The sequence below is a fragment of the Bos indicus x Bos taurus genome, chromosome 9 (genome assembly GCF_003369695.1).
Source record: "Bos indicus x Bos taurus breed Angus x Brahman F1 hybrid chromosome 9, Bos_hybrid_MaternalHap_v2.0, whole genome shotgun sequence".
NCBI classification, from domain to species: Eukaryota; Metazoa; Chordata; class Mammalia; order Artiodactyla; family Bovidae; genus Bos; species Bos indicus x Bos taurus.
In genome coordinates, this window is record NC_040084.1 from 69980588 (window position 1) to 70006181 (window position 25594).

General features: G+C 37.6%; 1 protein-coding gene across 13 annotated transcripts in view; it reads left to right on the top strand.

Moving 5' to 3' along the window:
• The window catches only part of LOC113898430, a 276016-nt gene that overhangs the window by 24241 nt on the left and 226181 nt on the right, over positions 1–25594 (top strand). For all 13 annotated transcript variants that reach the window (XR_003512643.1, XR_003512644.1, XR_003512642.1 and 10 more), the window contains one exon: positions 12337–12392. Coding sequence is in view for 4 of the 13 variants with exons in the window: in XM_027551567.1 (XP_027407368.1) it covers positions 12337–12392 (56 nt within the window). In the remaining 9 variants the exon portion in view is untranslated. The remainder of the gene's footprint in view (positions 1–12336; positions 12393–25594) is intronic.

The window sequence follows — 25594 nt, forward strand, 5'->3', positions numbered from 1 at the left end:
ATGGGAGGCTAGAGCTGGACTAACTGTTATTGCAAAACTCACCACTCCTGCAAAACTCATGAGTGTACCTCTTCTGTTAGTGTTGTTGAATGTCCCTGATCAGGGTTTGAACCTGCGTGCCCTGCAGAAGAAGCATAGTCTTAGCCCTGGACCACTGGGAAAGTCCCACGTACCTCTCCTTTAACTGGTGAGGAAACTGACTCCATAGATAGTATGTGCCTTGCTCAAAGACACTCCCAGACAGACAGTGGCAGAGCCAGTCTTGAATAAATATCTTCTCCTCTTCTGCTTTTTTTTTATTGTACCATATATCCGTCCTAGTATAGAATCTATAAATTAGAGCCCTTTAACAATCCAGATTCTTTTCTCTTCTCTTATTATAGAGGTATACCTGACAGAAAGTCCATTTAGCTTGCTATCAGCATGATGGGCATGCCCTTGGATCAGTACAAATCCTCCCAATGTTTAACTGATTAACTCATTAATCATCTGTTGATCACCTGCTCTGTGGACCTACTAGGCACCATGTTACTCCCTGGGGATATCAAGCTGATGACAATGCCTTCATTTCCCTCATAGGTATAAGAGGAATATATACAGAGATACATAAATGAATACTATGTATCTTGAAGTGGCTTAACTAGAAAGTAAAAATTGTGTGAAAATACTAACTTTAAACATTAAATATTTGTCATTATATAATGCTCTGTTCATGGTAAATGAAATACTTATGTACTAGAATGGCAGGATATTAACTACTTTTTATTTAGACTTAAAATATTATTCATTTATTTGGCTGCGTTGGGGTTTTAATTGCGACACGTAGGATTTTTGTTGTGGTGCACAGATTCTTTAGTTGTGGTGTCTTGGCTCACTCATTGCTACTCTCCAGAAGCCTTCTAAATATGAATCCTTCAATGTCTTTGGGAAATGGGAAAAGACAATAGTTTTAGAAATTTATGCTGACCTTAAAAAAGAGAAGATGAATACCTGTAGGTGGTTTGACAATTGACAAGCTCAGGAAAATGTTCTTGGGAATGTGCAATAATGGTTTGTTCAGATTAGATGACATCCTGAATCAGAAAGGGCTTTTACAGATCCACAGTTATTTCAGCTGTCAACCCACAGGATGCCAAGCACTAAAGCATGTTCTGTGAGAGTCAGTGTCATGGGAGACAATTTTTGGAGTGAGTCTCACATTTCTCTGTCTTGTGAGCAGAAGAAATAACTAACTTTGTTCCATTCTATTATTTCCAGACTGTTTGTACAGTGAACAGCCTTAAAAAATGGAGATAATATCTCCCTTCAGAGCAAAGAGCAGGCATGCTTAATGCCCAGTATAAAAGATTCAGGTTCCCTAAGCTCAGGGTCCCTCTCCTATAAAGCTTATTATATATGTCCAGGTGTCACCTGACCTTCTATACTGATCTTCTGACTACCATTAGTGCTAAGAGGAATAAAGTCAGTTGTCTCTGATGCAGGCATGTCACATCTTCTTCCAGCATCTATAAAAGTATGTATGACAGTCTGAATGTTAGTTTGCAGATAGCCTTCACAGCACAGTTCTGGCAGCTGACAAGCCATCTCTTCCCTCTTCTAATCTCTGGTCTAGTGAAAAAAAAAAAAAAAAAAAGGCACAAGACATTTTGGGTCCATGAGTATAGTTTCCTGAGTTGTGTATTTTTAGCAGGATGATTCTGGCATCTCAGAATGCACATTGTTTGTGGAAACCAGATATGTAGTTGGTGGAGACTAATCAGCCAATCATGACACTACAGAGAATTTGAAGACTTTTAGATAATTCACTTCTACTCCTCTGCTGCAGACTTCAGTCTCTTTAAGACCAGCCTTAAGCAAACCTGGGATGTAGGTCTTTGGTCTGAAGAACTGCTTTTACTTTTTCCTTTCATTACTTAACACATTTAGAAATTATCCTCATTGTTCCTCACTGGGCTGGATTTTCATTCTTAACTGTGTACTAGACTTCCATTTCTGAATACACTTGAAATGAATTCCATTTCATTTTTGGATGATAATTCTTGATATTATCATGAATGATTGACATTAACACAACAAACCATTTCTGATGAAATTTAAGATCATTTAAGATGTGGATTTTTTTTTCTATAATATTGTAGATTAAGTAGGGGCTGGTCATGGATAGGAAAGTTCTCCAACCTTGGCGTCTCCTCTCCTGAAAGGTTAATACAGTTTTCTAGGATTTAATGATGCCCAAAGACTCTGAGGTTCACTTCTGTACATGACTCATTTTGTTTATATTCACTATCTTCAGAGTTTGTTTGTTTGTTTTTTGTGCCATGTCACGTACCATGTGGAATCTTATTAATAGTTTCCCAATCAGGGATTGAACCTGTGCTCCCTGCAGAGAAAGTATGGAGTCCCAACCAATGGACCACCAGGGAAATTCTTGTCTTCAGGGTCTGGACCTCAGTTTGGTCCCATTAACTTATGGTTCACTTATTCTTCCACAGTTCTACCCCCTCCCTTCCAACCTCTCAATAAGTCACCCATTTGATTCTGGGAGCTGGTTAACCCTGATGCCGTGCAGAAGCTCAATAAACATTTGTAGAATGATTCGGTGAAGGTATTGGGTCTTTCTTACTTGAGCCTTTTAACCAGTACTCTTCAATATAACCAGTTCCTTGATTTCCAATAAAATAATACATGGAAAGAGTGGTAATAATGCCACAAATCATATGATAATAACAACATTGGCCGAGAGCTTACGATACTGTGCCAAGTACTTTAGATATTAATATATAGCCTTATTTAATCTCCACAAGGTTACTGTATTATTATCAATACATCAATTATTTATTTTACAGATTTAAAAAATGGGTACAACAGAGAAAGTTTGTAGTTTTACTAAAGTCACACAGTGACAGAACTGAGATTCTTTCCTACCTTCTAAAAGAGCCAGGGGTATCTGGTGCACATATTCTATGGTTGAAGAGGAGAACTGAACTTTTACTTTTGGCCAAGGCTGAGATAAATCATCCATAAAATTGTCTTCTTTGTCACAGGATCAGGTAAAAGGTCAGAGCCAAACTAGAAAGGCTAGCCTTCGTTGAAAGCAAGCTGTGCGTATTCTCACCCAACTACTCATTTACACAGCTCTCTTGCATATTAGTTGGATGATTAAAAAGAATAAAAATTCTCCATGAAAATTTCTATGGTACACTCCTTGGTGGTGTACTTCTGGCTATAATGAAATGTATTTGAGTTTTTTCTTTGTCTTATCAGAATTCTTCCTAACTGAATGGCCTGTGGCACAAACTTACTTTCCCAGCTCTATTATGTGAGTGGGTGCTGAATAATTTATTTCATATTATTTGAGGTCTTGGGCGTATTATTAGAATGAGAGGAAACCATGAAAATTATGGGTTCTTGGTTCACTACTTTAACAAATATTTACTGAGGGCCAATAAAAACAATAATTACTGCATGAGCGGAAAACAAAAAGACACAGTCCTCGCCTCCTCAGACTTGGTTGTTGAAGGTTTAGTTTGCATTGTTTATATCAAAGAGCCTTACAAATAAATATAAAAATAAAGCTGGGATAGGTACTTAGAAGGAGAGTCCATAATAGTATACCTGTAAGCATTAGGGGGAGTGGGTCAAGTTGGGGAGGTCAAGTAGTGTATTTCTGAAGAAATGAAGGCTGAGCCAAGGTCAGGTACAGTTGTTACCCAGATGAAAGGAGACCAGCGATAGGGATATGAAACAGCACAGTATAGTTCAGCTCACTGAGTATTTACAGAATGCCCACCATATACCAGACATTATGCTTAGATGTTGGGAAATACAAAATGAATGAGACATGGTTTTTGCCCCGGTAAATAACTCACTATCAGGGTTTCATCTTCAGGTAGTTGAGAAGTTAGGAGAGTCACATCATTTGTGATTTTTTGGCTTTTCTGTGTAGTTTGAATTTTCCTTTGTTGTCAGAATTCCCTCAGCTAGGCAAGTCCTTCTCAGGAAAACGAACATGGCTTTTTGTCATGGAATCAGGGTTTAAAAATGAATATACACAGTCTTCTAGTTCAAGTCCAGCAATACTATTCTAGGTTTTACCATCAACTGAATGTGGCTTCACAATGGAGCACAGGCCAGTTTCAGAGCCTGCCGACAGCACAGTTCCAGGAAGGAAGCCTGACTGCCACCAAACAAGAAACCCATTATTTCTTTATCTCTCTGTCTTTTTTAACCATTAACTCAATTACTCAGTTGAGTAAAATTGGTCAGTAATTAATCCAGCCATAGAAACAATGGATAAACACACTGTATGTGCACTTGATTAATCTGTTTTCATGTTAAGTGTCACTCATATCTGGAGTACAAACTCCTCAGGACACACAAGTCACCCACATATGAAAGTCAAGGTGTAAACAAAGGGGAGAGGCAGCAACTGTGGAAAAAGAGAGATTGCCCCAAACCACAGAAACAGGATGAAATAGCATACTCCAGGGCTGGATCTCTGCCCCAGGCTCTGGGACATGTCCTCATTCATGGTACCCACCAGGAGCATATTCTAGGCCTGCATCTTGCTCTCTGCAAAGGGCTAGGCCCCCTCATCATCTTTGAGCCTGTGATTCTGTCCTAGCTCCCTATTCCAGAATCTATGGGCTCTTTCCCTGCTTGGCTTCGTACCCTAGTCTTGGAGGAGAACTTTCTCCAGGGCCACTTCTGAGCAATGTGCCTCTGCTCTTCTGTTTGATCTTGACTGGGCCACTGCACCACCAAGTTCTAGGTACCTGGGATGCCATCCTGACCCACCCTGCTTGGCCTGCTCCTTTTTCTAGGATGGACAGACCCCCACACAGGACTGGATGAGAAAGATAGTAACACCCAGACCTGTGTCTCAGTTCTGCTATCTCATTTCATTTTTTCTTACTTTTCACTCTTCTTTGCAAGGACTCACAAACTTCATTTGTAGTTAGTGTCAATATATTATGCTACTGAGGCTTTCTCTTCCTGGATGCAAATCCTAAACACTTGTTTTCTTTTTCTGTGTTTCATTATTATTAATTTTTTTTGTTTTTTTTTCATCTTTGAGGATTGATCTGTTAGGCGACAAGTAATATTTCTAAGGGGACCCTTAGGTATTGCATCACTAAATGAATTGTCCAACTTCACAATGTGCCCTTGATTATGGAGCAATCAAGTAGAAAAGGAGAACAGCTCTCAAATTTTCTTTCTTAACTGAGTATGCATAAGCACTATTGTTCAGATCCAATATACATATTAACTAAGTGATTGAATGTTAGTAGTTTGAATTTACCAACTAAGGAGTTTTAGTTTTGAAGAGTGAAGGAAATTAAGTTACAGACAATGTCATTAAGTGGCCTTCTGGAAAATGCAAAATATACCTCTGTCTTCACAATCCATGAACATGTTGAGACTTTGCTTTTGAAAATGCAGTCTGTGTTCTGTCTAACAATTCCACACTCTTCCTGTGAAGAGTTATTATCAACCCTGTTGATGAGAGCTGTGATTTTTGCCTAAAATTTCTAAATGAATGTGAATGTCTACCAAGTTGTTTGTCTATCTGTCTAGCAAGTCGTTTGCATCATCTTGTTTCCAGATTATTCTGAAAATGAAATTTAATGTGCACCGTTTTACCCCTTGAACAGTTATTCAAACTGTTTCTGCTTACTTTTTTTTTCTGGAAATATTATTAACAATATACTCCAGTAATGATCTAGCCCAAGATGTTCTTGTGTTATTTTGGAGCTAGTTGCTAGTGACTCATAGCACGTTGGACGTCCAAGCTATGGTTAACTGGTGGTCAAGTTAGGAAATTCTGTTCCCATTAACTCTCCTTTTCTTAGCCCAGAATACCTCTCTACTCATTTCTTTTTTTTTTTTTGATTCGTCATGCTCATAGTCTCTGCTTGGTGTTTTCAAACCCAAAGTAGATGCAATGACATGCCATAATGAGTATTGTTCCTACTACACTTCCAGCTTAACTAAAAACAGGAAATACAGGCCATTTCATGGAAAAGCCCACTTTTGTGACATTTCCAACCCAAAAGCTTTGGAATAACTTTGAGTATCTGAACTTTTGGCTTCTTACTTACAGTAAACCTTCTAACTTCAGAATTTTAGCACCATTTCTACTTATAAGATGATGCCTTCCATATTTAGACTATGCTGACACATGAACTAGTTTGCTTTGAAACCATTTTTATTTAATGTTAGGATGTACTTGTAGCCAAAAAAATCGATGTGAGAAAGTTGTGTGAATCTCAAGATTTAGAGCATAATTGTAGAAAGAGATACACTTCCCATAGTTACAAGACTTTCCTTACTTATTGGACAGTTTACTTAAAATGGGTCTGTTTTTATGAGGTTTTACCCATTAAGTGAATATTTGATGTATAAGTTTGTTACGTAAATTAAACACAGAAGCAAAAATTCTAGTTTAGGTAAAAATAGTCTGACAACTCTTTTGGTAAGGATTGTCAGGCCCTACCAGGAAATAAATTTAAATTACTTTGCCCTTTAATAATCAACCAATTGACTTTTAGTAATCCTAGGAGTCAGAGGGAGTTTAAAGTTAGAACCTCGTGTGCACTGTATTTTTTCAAGATCCAGTGAGGTAAAAATCTCATTGAGTCAATTAAGAAAAGAAGTCACATAAGGTTACGTTTATTTGATTCCAAAAAAGTAGAGTGGCCTTGGACAATTCATTATGTTATTTTTCAGTGTCTGTGAGGGGCCTATTTTTTCTTGGTTTCTTCCATATTGTGTGGCTGTGTGGACTGACTGTAATGAATTGGATGGGTTGCGTTGTTTCATTCATTCTCTTCTGACTTAGCCATGTACTGTAATCTTACAAAACCATTCATCATGGTTTTCAAGCGTGATAAATGGTGGCATGAACTGTAATTCCAAGTTCAGTTGTTAAATAAGTTTATATATTTCCCTTTGTAAGATACAATTTACTACATTTCTATTTTGATCTTTGATTTAGTTTTAAAGGCAAGTCATCTCAAGGAAGGGAGATTAAAAAAATAGTAATGTCAAGGAACATGGAGGTTAGAGATAACAGAAGCATTTTCAGAAGGATCAGGGCTCTCTAGCCTTAACCTTTATTGAGGAAAGATTTTAACTCAATGTTTGTTGAAGTTCTGAAATGACCAAATAGTAGTTCCTTTTATTCTGTTTCTTGCTGTTATTTAGCTGGAATGTACTGGACAGGATTAGAAATGACTGTTCTTTCTTTCTTTTTTTATGACTCAGACAAAAAGAAAAGTGCCAGAGTTCTTAAAAATAATCTTTCTTTATGAGATTTCAAGCCTTTATGTAGACTCAGAAAGTGGAGACAGTATCTAGGTTTTTACAGAGTTTATCAAACTGTACATAACATACTAAACTTTAAAATTTTGCTCATGATTGAGTTGACAATATAATCTTCCATCCCGGGTCAACCCTCCTCCCCTAAACCTTCCAAAGCAAGAAAAATAAAGTAAAAGATGGCTAATAACCTGTTAAAATGCTGCAGAAGCCAAACATTTTTCTATTGTGTCTGTATCACATGATATCCATTCTCTGCGTAATTCTTGGAATAATATCACTCACAAGTTAAGATCTTACATTTAAGATTTTTAAGCTCTAGCTGAATAATGCTGGATAAGTTAGAAAGTCCTAATGGTGAACTTATAAAGAAATGTTGACAGGGCTTGGATTCTCATAGTGCTGGTGGGTACCATGATTGTAATAATGGTTTCCTTTAAAACTCTTCCATTTAATGTTCCAAACATTGGAATTTGTAGTTTTTCCTTTGGTCCAGAGATCAAAAACATGAACAATTTTATATTTCTTAGGCTGGATGGCCTCTGTGTTTCCACAATTTCTGTGGGAAAGCAATCCACTCTTTCTCAATTTTATTAAAACCACCATCTTGGCTCCACTATGTGTCATTACTAGCACTTTCATTATGTTTCATATCTCCATTTAGGAAGTTGGACTCTGCTTATTGCTTTTCTTTGTTCTTATTGGTTTTTAAAAACTACGTACTGTAAGTGAAAAATGGTTTAGAAATCGAAGATAGGGTAACACATGAGGTTAAAAAAGTATTGTGAGAGACAGATTATTTGAGGTCAAACCCTTCTGGCCACTTAGTATCTTTGTGAGTTAGGCAAGCTGTATGACTCTAAGCCTTATTTCCCTAATCTGTAAATTGCATATATTAATAGTATCTGCCTTGTGAGGATTTTGTAATAATTAAATAAGGTAACAAATGTGAAGTGATTGGATCACAGTAAATTCTCAACAGTTGGTACCATTAATTACCAGGTTATTTAGTTATGTATTTAATTGAGGGGTATATTGGACTAGGAAGCTATTCCCTTCTCCAGGGAATCTTCCTGACCCAGGGTTCAAGCCCAGGTCTGCAATGCAGGAGACCCAGATTCAATCCTTGGGTTAGGAAGATCTGCTGGAGAAGAGAATGGCAACCCACTCCAGTATTCTTGCCTGGAGAATTTCATGGACAGAGGAGCCTGGTGGGTTACAGTTCATGGGGTTGCAAAGAGTTGGACATGACTGAGTGAATAACACACACACACACAGTTGCTTTATGATATTGTGTTGTTTCCTGATGTACAGTAAAGTGAATCAGCTCTGTGTATACATATACCCCCTCCCTCTTAGGCCTCTCTCCCATCCCCCTCCATCCCACTCATTTAGGTCACCATAGAGCAATGTGCTATTACAGCAGATTCCCACTAGCTACCTATCTTACACATGATAGTGTATGTATGTTGTTCTATTTATTTGGAAATATTATCTAGCAGCAGTTACTGTATTACTAAGAAAGCTTTATTTTATAACAGGCATATTTTAGTGTTTTTGTTTTTAAATAAAATAAATTAAACTTTATTCATTCAATAGATCTTTATTGGGTACTTACTATTTGCCAGTTGACGAAACACACCTTCTTCTGTTATAAATTATGATGTTTGCCTTTGTCTTTTTCTGTTTTGTTGTGTTTTTGTGGTTATCAGATTATGGAAATTCCTCAATATTCCTAATTTGCTAAAAAGTTTTTCTACCATGAATGAACATGAGTTTTATCAAATGATTATTTTTCCCTAGCTCTTTTGAGATGACCATATGAGTTTTCAGGTTTCCATGGTGGCTCAGTTGGTAAAAGAATCAACCTGCAATGCAGGAGACATGAGTTTGATCCCTGGGTCAGAAGATCCCCTGGAGAAGGAAATGGCAACTCACAAGAGCATTATTGCCTGAGAAGTCCCATGGACACAGGAGTCTGGCAGGCTACCATCCATGGGGTGGCAAAGAGTTGGACATGACTTATTGAGTAAATAACAACAACATATGAGTTTTCTCTTTTTCTTTCAGTTTGTTGAATTTTATTAAAATATTTTAAATATTAAATCACCTGGGCACATTTAGTGGAGACAAATCTTAGTTTTGGTATTTATCCTTTTAATTTACAACTGAATTTAATTTTGTGCTTATATTTTGTGTCATGAATTTTATATATGTGTTCACGGGAGAGATTTGCTTGTTAATAGTTGTATTTCTTTCATACAGAATTCTTGTTCAATGTTGATATCACATACTGCCCTCACAAAATGAGGTTGGAAGTATTTCCTTATCCTCTTTTTCCTGGAAGCCTTGTTTTGCTGCTGCTGCTGCTAAGTCGCTTCAGTCGTGTCCGACTGTGCGATCCCATAGATGGCAGCCCACCAGGCTCCCCCGTCCCCGGGATTCTCCAGGCAAGAACACTGGAGTGGGTTGCCATTTCCTTCTCCAAGCCTTGTGTTGTATTGGTATTATTTCTTCCTTGAAGGTTTCAAGGCATCACTGATGTAACCCGGATCTAAAATTTTCTTCCTGAGAGAGAAATTAGAGATTTAATTTCTTTCACAGGTACAGTATTATTGAGATTTTTCATTTTTTGTGTGTGTCAATTTTTCTTCCTTTTTTTCCTTCCTTCTTTCCTTCTTTCTTTGGAAGACTAGTAGTTGCTGGTTTTGGTTCAGTGTCTCAAGGGTATCAGATCCAAGGTCTTTGTGATTCTCTTCATATTTTCCTTGTGGTTGAGTGGTGGCTGCTGTGGCTGAAGCCACCATGTTCAAGTCTCAGGTTGGAAATTAGTGAAAGAAACTCATAGCAACTAGTGGAGTCTTTGTGAAGAATGCAAAACTTTCTTTAAAGATTTAGGTTTCTGTCTCTCTAGCCAGAACTGTGTTTCATGGCCCTCACCTTACTGCAAGGAAAGCTGAGAAATGCTATCGGGACACATTTCTGTTCCCACAGCAATGCAGGTTCCGTTAGGAAGGAAGAAAGGAAAACAGATTGTGTAGACAACTATCTGTGTGTCTATCATAGTTGTGACATTAGATGTGATTCTTAAGAAAATATCTGTGGGCAGTATCAAAGGTGATTCGGAGCTAGATAACTTGGTTGACATATTCTCCGAAGATTAGTGGCCATGATATTTAGAGATTATTATACTGATGAAAGATTTGAAGGTGATATTAATGTGACTTATAGTACAATGATACCTGTGGGACGTTTAAGTTTTTTTCTATTTGAAAGAAGTTACTAAGAAATAATTAACAATGATAATAACCATCTAAGAAGCATGTTTTGATAATGTTAATTCATTTCATTTCATTCATTGCTTCATCATCACATGTTTATTGGGCACTTCTGTGTGCTAGGGACAGAGCAGTGAAAAAGATAGACCAGTCCTATTTTCACAGACCACAAAGTCCAGTTGGGGAGACAGGCAATTAACAGGGGACCCAATCAAAAAGACTATTATGTTTTGTACTATGGGAGTTTCCTGGTAGCTCAGTTGGCAAAGAATCTGCCTGTAATGCAAGAGATCCAGGTTCAATTCCTGGGTTGGAAAGATCCCCTGGAGAAGGAAATGGCTACCTACACCACTATTCTTGCCTAGAGAATTCCATGGACAGAGGAGCCTGGTGGGCTATAGTCGTTGGGGTCGCAAAGAGTTGGACATGACTGAGTGACTAACACTTTCACACATGGGATACTAGGAAAGACAGAGTGATGAGATAAAGTCACTGGGGTGTGAGGGGTCAGGTGCTATTTCAAATAATGTGGCCAGGCCAGAAAAGCCTGTCTGCAAAGGTAACCTTTGAATTGAAGGATGAGAATGAGCTGAGTGTGAAAAAAGCCAGAGTATATGTGTTAGGGTGAAGTGAGAAGAACAGATGCAAAGACCCAGAGGCAGAAAAGAGCCAGAAATAAGGACTTGAGGCTGGTGTGGGTGCATCTGGGAAGAACAGGAGGGTAACCTGTGGTGAAGGAGGCAAGGGTCCTTCCCCAGAGGGCCTATTGGGCATTGTGTAGGAACCAGTGGAATACTTTAAGTCATAAAGTTGGCAGTCTGGTTTCTGTTTACAAAGGTCCTTCTGATTGCCATCTGGGAAGGACTGGAGAGAGGCAGGGAGGCATGTAGGGAGACCAGTTAGGAGGACCAGTTAGGGGGTTAATGCTCTGGCCCAGGAGAGAGATGGTGCTCTGGATGAGAAGGGCTTCAGAGGAAATGCAGAACACCTGGAAATGTATGGTGGGGCAGAAGCTGATGGTACCTGCCTATGGATTACACAGGGGAATTAGGAAAAGCCTTGTTTCTAAATATTTTTAAAACTTTTTAGTTTTTGTGTTATCTGTAAACACTAATGGCAGCATCCTACTGGGTTCTTCCAGTTCTTCTTAACTCAAACTTCATACATTAAAATGTTAATATCTACTGGGATAACTGTTTTCTTTTATCCTTTAATTAAAAACAGCAACAAAAGCAGAAAAGGATTTTTAACAGAACAATAATTCCAGCTTGGTATTTGCCCTTGAAGATCTTGCCTGTGTCCTTTATCCTAAGGGACATTCCTCCTTTCCTGTTTTTTTCTAGTTTACAGAAACAAATATCCAGAAAAAGATATACAATATAGTTTTTTTTTTAGTAGAAAAGAGATTAAAAGAGCAATAGCAACATCTTTCTCATATTATTTATATACATTACTATAGAATTTAATGACCTGAAGAAAAGTAAATGGTTTTTTATGTAACTTTATTTGAAATAAACTTAATCTACACTAGTGAGTCCCTCAATTTAATGTGCACATAACTCACATGGGGGTCTTGTGGAGATGAAGATTCTGACTCAGTAAGTCTGGGTGGGCCAAGGTTTGCATTTCTACCAAACTCCCATCTGGCCCACAGACCACACTCGAATAGGAAAGATGTTAACTTCACTCCAAATGGGCATTGTCCCTGCTCTTAATCACTTATAATTTTATTTTTCAGTGTTCCAAGATCATCAGATTGGAGAAACTGACCCATTGGAACTTAAAACATACTTGGTAAGTAGGAGAAACAAATAAGGAATTTTTTTCCTCTCTGGTTTATTTCTGTTTGGCCTAAGAAAGCCTGGCATATTGATTGTTGTCTGGTATGTTCTTTACCCTAATGACTAAGAATTTAATTACATTCCAAATTGTGACTATTTCCCTAAATATTCCCAGCTGCTTTCAAGATGAACTCTATAACATTACTAGAAATAGGCTCTGTGGCCTTTTTGGGAAGTCTGCAATATGATCATATGATCCCAAATAGCTTTATTCAACATGTGATGTTAAGAAGACCACAGAATTTCAGAGTATCTTTTCAAGTTAGCATTAATCATATGCGGTTTTCTTCTGAAAGCGTTTCTTTCAAAATGACCCACATTTTGAAAAGGAAAAAACCCATATCAGTTTAGATGAGATATTGCTGGAGAGGATTTGACTCAGAAACTTTATCTAGAAATAATAGATAAATTTTTTTCATTATTTTTGTTATTATAAAAAAGCACAAACTACTGAAACATTAAACTTTTTATAGAACTATATTACTTAAAAATTTAAGTTAGGTCTAATCCCAGTCCTAGAGATGAGTGTATGTGTGTTAAGTCGTTTCAATCGTGTCTGACTATTTGCAATACTTCAGACTGTAGCCCTCCAGGCTCCTCTGGCCATGGGATTTTCTAGGCAAGGATACTGGAATAGGTTGCCATTTCCTCTTCCAGGAGCCCTAGAGGTAATAAATGTTAATACTCTGGTGTCTATTCTTTTTCTACATTTTTTCTATGCATTACTAATATTAAATGAGTATATATACATATAAATGCACCTATATTTTATACAGGAATTAGACTAGGTCATAATATTGTTCCATAATTTCCAAACAGCAGTACTAAATGCCTAAAATCACAATAGATGAAATCTTTGGTATGTTTTCTTTTCACATGGAAATAATAGATTTTAATATTTTCTATGTCAATAGTTTTTAGGTATATACTATCAAACTACTTGTAAACCAAAGGGGAGGGCTTATTTAACTAATAAGCTTTACTACTAAGTTACAAGTGCCAGTACTATGTACAAGAGTACATAAAATTGAAGTCAAAATTATTTTATCAAAATACGTTTTTTACAAATTGCTAGTTTTTAAATACCCAGAATATAATTTTTAACAGAAATATGACCTTGAAAATCTTGCAACTCCAAAAAGTAGGCTAATTTTAAAGATATTTGATGACTTAATTATTTAAATGCCATTCAAATTGAGATTTACAAATATATATATTTAGCCAAGAAGTATTTACTTAGCTGAAAACGGGAGCAAGATTCTCCCTGCTATTATATTATTCAATTTTTTCTAAGCCCTCTCCATTTTCTGCCTCTTCTACATTTTATTTTATACATACAAAATTTTCTGTAAATGTAAATACTTACATAGCACATTTTAAAAATTATGCCTATGAACCCATCATCTCTATAAGAATTAGAAAAATGCCAAATATCTTTTTATTCTTTCCTTATCCATTTCCTGTTTCTTTCCAAGAGGTAACCTCTATGCTGAATTTTTCATTATTCATTCTCTTAAAAATTATCACATATCTACATGAACTGAAATAAGATATAACATAATTTTTTAAGCTTTTTAAGCTTTATAAAAATGGTTTCATACTTATCTTTCTAGTCTTTTTCTACTCGTTATTATTTCTAAGATACTACACATTAGTGTCTGTAGTGGTAGATCATTTCTTTTCATTGCTGTGTAATATTAACTGTGATTGTATCAAAATTTGTCATTTTAACAATGGAGATTTGATTTTCCAGTTTTTACTGTTATTATGAAACATACTTCTCTAAACATTCTAATACACTTCTCCTGATGCACAAATAAGGAGATTTTTTTAGGTTGTTTATATTTTGGAATGGAATTGCTGAATCATAGTAAGTGATCAGCTTCTCAAGATAATATGAAGTTCTTTTCCAAGGTACAATTTTTTGTTTCTACAAGCAGATCAATTCCCATTGATCCATCTCTTGGTTTTGTTGTCTTAATTTTTAAAAAATAGGTATAATTTTATTATCTTAATGTGAAGTTACTCAACTATTGCTAGAGTTGATAATTTTTTATACATTTATTGGCAATTTGTGTTTTCCCCTCTATTAAATGGTGGTTTATTCATTCTTTTGCTCATTTTTGTATTGAGTTATTTGGTTTTTTTTATGTTTTATTTTTCATTTAAGGACTTTATTATTTACTTTTTTTTCCTAATTTTTGAACAGGGAACGCATCTAATGCTGTGTTAGGTATGGATTCTCCTTCTAGTAACGGCAGAGTAACTCAGATCAGATCAGCCATTCCAATGAGAACGTTATACACATAAAAAATATATACATAAATCTGCAACATATGCTAGTTTTATATCCACACATGTAGTTGCATACACACATATTGTGTGTGTGTGATTATATGTACGTGTGTGTGTGTATATATAGCACAACTATCTGAAGCTATTTGAAGACAAAAAAAGGTGGGCAGAAATAAAGATGTATTGATACTTCAAAGAAGAGAATAGCATTAGGTGAGCTTCCCATATTCCCACTCAGCAATATTTTCAGGGATACCATAGACACTGGGCTTCCTAGTGGTGAAGAAGCTGCCTGCCAATGCAGGAGACAATAAGAGATGCTGGTTAGATCTCTGGGTTGGGAGGATCCCCTGGAGTAGTATATGGCAGTCCACTCCAGTATTCTTGCCTGGAAAATCCCATGGACAGAGGAGCCTGGTGGTCTACATAGGGTCGCAAAGAGTTGGACATGACTGAAGTGACTTAGTACTTCAGTTCAGTTCAGTTTAGTCGCTCAGTTGTGTCCGACTCTTTGCGACCCCATGAATTGCAGCACACCAGGCCTCCCTATCTATCACCAACTCCTGAAGTTCACTCAGACTCACGTCCATCGAGTCAGTGATGCCATCCAGCCATCTCATCCTCTGTCATCCCCTTCTCCTCCTGCCCCCAATCACCCCCAGCATCAGAGTCTTTTCCAATGAGTCAACTCTTTGCATGAGGTGGCCAAAGTACTGGAGTTTCAGCTTTCGCGTCATTCCTTCCAAAGTACACCCAGGACTGATCTCCTTCAGAATGGACTGGTTGGATCTCCTTGCAGTCCAAGAGACTCTCAAGAGTCTTCTCCAACACCACATTTCAAAAGCATCAATTCTTCAGTGCTCAGCTTTCTTCACAGTCCAACTCTCACATCCATACATAACTACTGGAAAAACCATAGCCTTGACTAGACAGACCTTTGTTGGCAAAGTAATGTCTCTGCTTTTGAATATGCCATCTAGGTTGGTCATAACTTTCCTTCTAAGGAGTAAGCATCTTTTAATTTCATGGCTGCAGTCACCATCTGCACTGATTTTGGAGCCCCAAAAAATAAAGTCTGACACTGTTTCCACTGTTTCCACTGTTTCCCCATCTATTTCCCATGAAGTGATGGGACCGGATGCCATGATCTTCGTTTTCTGAATGTTGAGCTTTAAGCCAACTTTTTCACTTTCCTCTTTCACTTTCATCAAGAGGCTTTTTAGTTCCTCTTCACTTTGTGCCATAAGGGTGGTATCATCTGCATATCTGAGGTTATTGATATTTCTCCTGGCAATCTTGATTCCAGCTTGTGTTTCTTCCAGTCCAGCATTTCTCATGATGTACTCTACATATAAGTTAAAAAAGCAGGGTGACAATATACAGCCTTGACGTACTCCTTTTCCTATTTGGAACCAGTCTGTTGTTCCATGTCCAGTTCTAACTGTTGTTTCCTGACCTGCATACAGGTTCCTCAAGAGGCAGGTCAGGTGGTCTGGTATTCTCATCTCTTTCAGAATTTTCCACAGTTTATTGTGATCCACACAGTCAAAGGCTTTGGCATAGTCAATAAAGCAGAAATAGATGTTTTTCTGGAACTCTCTTGCTTTTTTTATGATCCATCGGATATTGGCAATTTGATCTCTAGTTCCTCTGCCTTTTCTAAAACCAGCTTGAACGTCTGGAAGTTCACGGTTCACGTATTTTTGAAGCCTGGCTTGGAGAATTTTGAGCATTACTTTATTAGCGTGTGAGATGAGTGCAACTGTGCAGTAGTTTTAGCATTCTTTGGCATTGCCTTTCTTTGGGATTGGAATGAAAACGGACTTTTTCAGTCCTGTGGCCACTGCTGAGTTTTCCCAAATTTGCTGGCATATTGAGTGCAGCACTTTCACAACATCATCTTTCAGGATTTGAAAGAGCTCAACTGGAATTCCACCTCCACTAGCTTTGTTCGTAGTGATGCTTTCTAAGGCCCACTTGACTTCACATTCCAGGATGTCTGGCTCTAGGTCAGTGATCACACCATCGTGATTATCTGGGTCATGAAGATCTTTCTTGTACAGTTCTTCTGTGTATTCTTGCCACCTCTTCTTAATATGTTATGCTTCTGTTAGGTCCATACCATTTCTGTCCTTTATCGAGCCCATCTTTGCATGAAATGTTCCCTTGGTATCTCTAATTTTCTTGAAGAGATCTCTAGTCTTTCCCATTCTGTTGTTTTCCTCTATTTCTTTGCATTGATGGCTGAGGAAGGCTTTCTTATCTCTTCTTGCTATTCTTTGGAACTCTGCATTCTGATGCTTATATCTTTCCCTTCTCCTTTGCTTTTCGCTTCTCTTCTTTTCATAGCTATGGGTAAGACCTCCTCAGACAACCATTTTGCTTTTTTGCATTTCTCTTCCATGGGGATGGTCTTGATCCCCATCTCCTGTACAATGTCACGAACCTCCGTCCATAGTTCATCAGGCACTCTATCAGACCTAGTCCCTTAAATCTATTTCTCACTTCCAGTGTATAATCATAAGGGATTTGATTTAGGTCATACCTGAATGGTCTAATGATTTTCCCTACTTTCTTCAATTTAAGTCCGAATTTGGCAATAAAGGGTTCCTGATCTGAGAGACTTACTCCAAGAAATTGTAATCTGCAGACAAGATTTTAAAGCAACTGTTATAACCATATACAAATGTAAAGAAAAATATGATCACAGTAAGTGAGTAGAGGAAATTTCAACAGATAAATACAAACCCTATTTGTACAAACAAAAAAGAACCAAGTGGAAAGTAGAGAACTGAAAAAACACAATCTGAAAGGGAAAATAAATTGCCGGATGGGCTTAAGAGAACATTGAAGACGACAGAAGAAAAAGCCAATAAACATGAAGGCAGCTAATAGTAATAATTCAATTTGAATCTAAATAAAGAGAAAAAAAAGATTTGAACTAAAAATGAACCAAGACTCTGTCACTTGTAGGATAATATCAGTAGGTCTAATGTGAATAAAAGGGGGTCTGAAAAGGAGATGGAAAACAATGCAGGAAAAAGATTTGAGGAAATAATGAACTAAAAAGTTCCCAAATTTGATGGAAGATACTTTTGGCTTTATTACCAAATCCTGCCAGTTTTGTTGTCAGAAATCTCTATGAATCCAGCCTCTCTTTACCATTCTTCTACCTTAGTTAGCATATTAGATCTCTAGATCAAAGAGAATGATGGGAGACACAGCAGTTTGTCTTTGGTGATCAACAAGCCAACTGTTATGGGTTGAACTGTGTTCCCCCCAAAAGGTATGTTGAAGTCCCAATTCTTGGAACTTATGAATATGGCTTTATTTGGAAATCAGTCTTTACAGATGTAATCGAGTTAAGATGAGTTCACACTGTGTTAGTGTGGGCACTAATCTAATGACTGGCATCCTTGTAAGAAGAGGGAAATTAGTACACAGACACAAACAGGGAAGAAGGCTGTGTGAAGACAGAGGGAGAGGTTAGAGTGATGCATCTGCAGACAAGCCAAGGAATACCAAGAACTGCCAACAATCTCCAGAAACTAGGAGAGACTAGAAAGGACTCCTCCCTTAGAGTCTTCAAAGAGAGCATGGCCTTGAAAACACCTTGATGGACTTCCAGCTTCCAGAACTTGAAGGGAATACATTTCTGTTGTTTTAACCCACTCAGTTTGTTATTTCAGTCCTAGGAAACTAACACTTCAAGCAGTAGAAAAATAATCATCCAAGTTTTAAGATGCAGACAAGCAACCTTTCTGCTCCCAGATCCTTCCAGATCTAAATAGGAGCTGTCTTTCTCCCAGCCTCTAGGACAGGTAGCATTTCAGTCTTCTAGTACAATCCTTCCTGTGCAAGTGCTACAGAACAAATAAGGCTTCTTTCATGAGACGTGGGCTGTCAGCTTCCAGCCTTCCCCAAGGGTATCCACAGGTCTCCTGAGGCAAAGTCTCCTCAGGCCCTGCAGAGTCCAGGTTGTCACCCAACCTCCCCACCTGAGGCCTGTGTGCCTGCCTGCCAAGACTAGGACACAGTGCCTGACCTCATATGCACCCAGCTCTTCGAGCCTGCCCTCTGCAGCCAGCTCATCGTGTCCCCAGAATGGAAAAGTAAATTATTGACTAGGAAGGAAGAAAGTACTTTGGAATAGGATAGGGCTGTACTTTGAAATATATATGCACACAGACATATATGCTTGCATATGTGTGAACATGAATTTGTATATTTTACTTCCTTCTTCAAATACTTTTACAGGCTTCCTATTTTTTTGGTGAATAAAATCTAAAATAAACTCTAAGCTTGGCATTTGAGATCAGCTGCTCTGTTACCTGACAACTCCTTTTATGTATTCTGTAATCTAGCTGAACTCTTTGATTAAGTGCTTCCCATCTTTCAAAACCTAGATTGAATACTAACCTCTGCAAGAAAGCAGTCTTTCCTCATTTTTACACCCTTTTTGGAGGGACCACCTTTTTGGCTTTACCTCTCTAATTGCATTATACATTGTATTATATGTTTTTGTTCATTTGTCTGACCCTTCTTTCCTGGCAGGAAGAAAGCTTTTTGTTATTAAAAATTAAATTAATGGCACAGCATATTTGTGAAAACTGAAAGCACAGAAATTCTGGAATGTTTTCCTATGGGTCATTATTGTCACTGCCACCATTGCAGTAGCTAAAACCTTCTGAGGGTGTATTCTGTTATAGGCAATGAACTTAGCAATTAATAACATAAATTATTTAACCTCTTTCCACTAATGCATGCTGATTACTCATTTATCTTTGTCTCCAATATAACCTATGGCACAATTGCAGATACTTTATAAGTGTTTGCTGAAAGATGAATCTAGTGGGCAAATATATGTAGAACAATGAGATTCTGAGCTTCCTCTCTTGATCTCAATAGATGTATCATTTTAATTAAAATTTTGGCTGAGTTGATCCATTAGATCCAAAATGTCTATCTTGGAGTATACACTATAAACTAAGGAGGATATTTATGAATGATGATGTGATACTAAAGAAAAATTCTGAATCATAATCCTAAATTGTTTTCTTTTATATTTAATTATATGTCATACAAATATAAGATAAACTCTTTATTTTAAACCATGGCCCTTATGATAATGCAGAAAAACATACTGAAAGCAGTATTTAAAATGCATAGTTGGACTGTCTTTTATGTTTAATTCCATCATTTAATATGTGAACTTATTGAGAACTAATACAGCTATTAAGTTCCTCTGTAATAACTGAATTTGTTATGTTTAAATGCTAGTATAGGAACTAAGCACATATGTTTTTAATAACCTATGTTTTTTGTCACTTACCAGCATTGTGAGCTTGGTCACTGGTGAGTGTGATTATTTTAAACCATAGTCCTTATGATACATGCAGAAAAACATACTGAAACTAGTATTCAAAATGCAGAGTAAATTGTCTTGCATGATTAATCTTACCATTTTATGTGTGAGCTTATGGAGAATAGCAGTAGTGTTAGTCACTCAGTCGTGTTTGACTCTTTGTGACCCCATGGTCTGCAACCCACCAAGCTCCTCTGTCCATGGAATTCTCCAGGCAAGAATACTGGAGAGGGTAGCCATTCCCTTCTCCAGGGGATCTTCCCAACCCAGGGATCAAACCCAGGTCTCCTGCATTATAAGCAGATTCTTTACCGTCTGAGCCACCAGGGAAACCCTAACCTATAAAACTCTAAACCACAGCTATGAAGATTTTCTGTAATAACTGAAATTGTATGTTCAAATATTAACAAAAAGAGCCAAGCATGTATGCTTTTTAATAGCATTTTTTTCCCTACTACCTCCCAGCACTATGAATTTGGTCACTGTTGACTGTTTAGACCTCAACACAGTTTACAAGAAGCCCCCAAAAACCAAGCCTCCTTGTGGACTTGACATTATATTCAGACAACTTTGTGAAGCAGTTCAGATCTTCTGGTTTTTTTCTTTCTTACTTTGTATTTCTTTCCGTAAGAAAGCAAAGTCTGACCTATTTTTAGGATTTGGCCCATGAAATTGAACTTGGTGGTTTTAGTTACACTGTTGTTGTTTTTCTTCTTTTAGGTAAAAAATTAAAGCATAGAAGTCCTGGCTGCCATGATTAGAAGGGCATTAAAGCTTTCTTCTTTTAATTATACACTTAAAGGCATATGAGGGTAGATGTGTGCTTTCTATTTCCTGGAAATTGTGGGACTTTAGTTCCCCTAAACCCTTTTAACCTCTCCTTTTAAATAACTCACTGACTTCTAATGGCCCTTGAAAGAATGACATCATTAAAACACCTAAAATAATCTACCTGGATAGTAGTTTCCATTTTGTTTTTGGGGATTTTTCAGCATCAAGAATTCTGTTTTTCTTTTTTTCCTGCTGTTATTCTCCATCTTACTCTTTGCCTATCTGATAGAGTCCTTCTCTCCTTAGCTGAAGAAGATTGACATAAATTCCTTTACCACACTAGGATCTTAGCATGAACTTAAAGGAGATCATTGAATATTGAGACTTTTCTATCCTAACAGGATGGCTCTTATTCCCTTTCCACACTCTCCTGAGTCTCCTGTGATTTCTTATTTAAGTGTGAGAGGAAACACATGATTTATTATCAAGTGCTTCTATTACTGAAGTTAATGAATATTAAATATGTAGGCTTGAACTCGTTTTCAAATTTGGCAGGGTTTGAATGCACCTATATGTTCCATTGCCTTTGGCAGTTATAGGATTTCAGTTCTGGGAATAAGGATTATAAATATAAGGAAAAGAGGATAGACAATTAAAATGTTTAATCACCAAAACTCTAGAAATTAGGGCAAATGGACTATCAGTAGATTGAAGAACTGCAAACTGAGTACCAAAATGTTAACTGTCATCACTTTTGTTCCAAAGTTTGTTTTAGAGGTTCAGTAGCATCCACTGAACTTTTCCCCTGACTATCTTAACACATCTTTTTCGTTCTTGAGAATCTGGCCAAGATTGGAAACAGAGGTGTGAAAGAATTACGACAGTGGCTGTTTTTGCAGTACTTTTGGTTAGAAGTAAAATAAGCATGAAAATCTCTAAAATGTCTTAAAATTTGTCCCCAAGGAAATTCTAGCTTGAATTTTTTTTTTTAAATACAGGGGTCAGACATTTAGGTTCATAGTCGAATAAGCATTGTGCTTATATGGATACCAACAGTAATTGCAACTGAAGGAAATGGCAACCCACTCCAGTGTTCTTGCCTGGAGAATCCCAGGGACGGGGAGCCTGGTGAGCTGCTGTCTATGGGGTCGCACAGAGTTGGACACGACTGAAGTGACTTGGCGGCAGCAGCAGCAGCAAACATCTTACTGTCTGTAGGGTTCCTTTCTAGGATTTCCATTGTTCTTTCACATGCTTTTCCCTCCTCTGATGGCTGCTCAGTACCAGGCAGAAGAGTTTGGTGGTGTTCCTTCTGTTTTACAACTGAGAAACTTAAACACAATATTCATGGCAAAGTTAATTTGTTGCTTTGCATATAGTACCTTTTAATGCATGCTGCTGCCGCCAAGTCGCTTCAGTCCTGTTCAACTCTGTGCGACCCCATAGACGGCAGCCCACCAGGCTCCGCAGTCCCTGGGATTCTCCAGGCAAGAACACTGGAGTGGGTTGCCATTTCCATCTCCAAAGCATGAAAGTGAAAAGTGAAAAGTGAAAGTAAAGTAGACATCCATAAATGCTTTTAAGTTTCTTGATCTAGCTGTAGATCAAGATTATTCTGAAACACAGAAGTGCTGAGGTCTGTTTCCAGTATCATTTGTGAATACTCCTCACTTTATAAATAATCTAAAAAAAGATGTATTCAGCGCTTATCTATGCAAGTTGTTTTGCTTGGTCTGTACTTTCCTAGAATTAAGATATTCAGTAAGTTGTTCTGCTATTTTTGACTTTATACAGAATTATAATTTAATTTTGATTTGAAAGTAGAGAAGCAGTCAGATAAATCCAAATTCATGGAAAAATAATTTGTTTATGATTAAAATTAAGTAGGGTTTGTATCCCAACATTTATAGGAGTGATGTAGATACCTTTAACCATGGCAAATGAAAGTAAACCAACTGAATACATTGCTATTCATAGCATTTGACTGAATAGAACTCATTAGTTTAAAACCTGGTTTGTAAGCACTCTCTCACATGTTTTTAGTATGATGAAGTTTCAGAGACATTATTACTATGTATGGTAATATTGGGGGCTTCCCTGGTGGCTCAGATGATAAATAATCTGCCTGAAATGCAGGAGATGGGAGTTCAATCCCTGCATCACGAAAATCCCCCGGAGAAGGGAATGGCAACCCACCCCAGTATTCTTGCCTGGAGAATCCCATGGACAGAGGGGCCTGGCGGGCTGCAGTCCATGAGATCACACTATGTTTGACTCAATCTAACAGTACATTATAAATATTTGAATATCATTCTTCATGAATATGTGTGAATACCATATACCTTTTACTTACAGAGTTACTTACTGAGTCACTTATTCTTAAAGTAGCTATACAAAATCCACATGAAAATGAAGATACTTATGAGAATATTTAATCTATATTGTATGTTTCATAAAGTCTAGGTTATTGTTGTTGTGCTTCTTGGTTTGAAGCCCAGTGTGGAAAGTAGAACATATAGAAGATGTAGTTTGAAACCACGTAACTTAAGAAATGGTGTCCTTATAGTAATCAGGGGGAAAGGGGTGGGGGAAGGATAGCTAGAGAGTTGGGGATGCATATGTACACACTGCTATATTTAAAATAGATGACCAATAAGGACCTACTGTATAGCATACGGAACTCTGCTCAGTATTATGCAACAACCTAAATGGGAAAAGAATATGAAAAAAATAGTGAGTGCTCAGTTGGGTCTGACTCTTTGCTACCCTATGGAATGTAGTCCACCAGGCTCTTCTGTCCATGGGATTTTCCAGGCAAGAATACTGAAGTGGGTTGCCATTTCCTTCTGCTGGCCATCTTTCCAACATAGGGATCGAACCTGCATCTCCTGCATTGGCAGGCAAATTCTTTACCACTGCACCACCTGGAAAACCCTGAAAAAAAATCGATCATTTTACTGTACACCTAAAACTAACACAACATTGTTAATCAACTATGGTGGTGGTAGAGGTTTAGTTGCTCAGTCATGTCCAACTCTTGTGACCCTATGGACAGTAGCCTGCCAGGCTCCTCCGTCCATGGGATTTCCCAGGCAAGAATACTGGAGTGGATTTCCATTTCTTTCTCCAGGGGATCTTCCCCACCCAGAGATCAATTCTTTACCACTGAGCCACCAAGAAACTTACATACAATTTTACTTTAAGTTGTTGATTAAAATGTTAAATTCAATATAGTAAACCTGCTATGTGAAAGAGAAGGTTGCCATTTCCTTCTCCAGGAGATCTTCCCCCCCCCAGGGATCGAACCAGGGTCTCCCGCATTGCAGGCAGCCGCTTTACCGTCTGAGCCACCAGGGAAGCCCAAACCTACTATAGAGAGATGTAATTATGTAAAGATATTCAGTTTCCATGATCTATAGTCAACAGTTTCAAAAATATTGATTTTAACTTAGGAGAAAGAAGAACCTTCTGGTGAAAATAACTGTTGGATGTTTCATTTGACTGCCTCAGAAGTAGTAAATTTCCTATAAATGGATATGGTCAAACAGATGTTGTAGTGGGGATTCCAGCATTGGATTAAGTTTGACTGTTATTTTGGAAGTCCCCATGATTCATAGCTAATGGAGGATATTGGCTTAGAGAGAGAATCTCAGAATATTACTTCTGGAAAGAACTTCAGAAACTGTCTAGTACCACGCCTTCACTTTTCAGTAGAGGAAGCACCCCAAGGGAATGCAAATCTCTCATCCAAGGTCAAATAGCTAATATGTTTTAGGCGGTTTATTTGCAGGGAGTTTATCCTTTTGATTTAGTTTCAGTTCAGTTCAGTTCAGTCGCTCAGTCGTGTCCGACTCTTTGCGACCCCATGAATTGCAGCACGCCAGGCCTCCCTGTCCATCACCAACTCCTGGAGTTCACTCAAACTCACGTCCATTGAGTCCGTGATGCCATCCAGCCATCTCATCCTCTGTCATCCCCTTTTCCTCCTGCCCCCAATCCCTCCCAGCATCAGAATCTTTTCCAATGAGTCAACTCTGATTTAGTTTAGAGCCTAGTAAATGTAACTGTATTCTCAGTGAAGTATCTGCTTGTATAATGTAGGGAAAACTGGACTCCTGCTAAATGGAGAAAGTCTTTTATTTCAGGTTAGTAATCTGACAGGTATAACTCACAAAGAATCTGTATGTTACCTGAAAAACTGAAAATAATAATTTTAAGCTTATATTCATTTAAAATAATTCATGTAATACTTCTGTAGCAATGTAAATGGGTCTCTTAGGCTTTATAATGTAAGGATCTTCCAGAAAGAGCAAAGGGGAGGGTCCCGATTAAGTTACAAAGGAAAGGTAAATACTTAAAAGAGTTCTAAATTCACTTCCCTTTGTTATTAGCCATTCTGTATGGGATATGAGGCAGGCAGATACCAGTTGGTATGTATTCAGTACTAGAAAAACCATTGGGTTGGTTAAGACTAAGTATTCCCAAGCTGACTGGTCATTTGCCATTTCTTTGAGCTGTCTGAATGTCCCACCTTCTACCAACCCTTCAACTACCCTGGCTGCTTCACTTCTACTTAACACATATATCTCCTGATGTTGTAGCAGATGAAAGGTTAATATCTTAGTTGATTGGATACTGAAAATTAATTTCTAGTGGAAATGATATGACTCTTGTTCAACAAACTTATTTTAGTCTACCAAAGGCAATCTCTAGAATCTATTCTT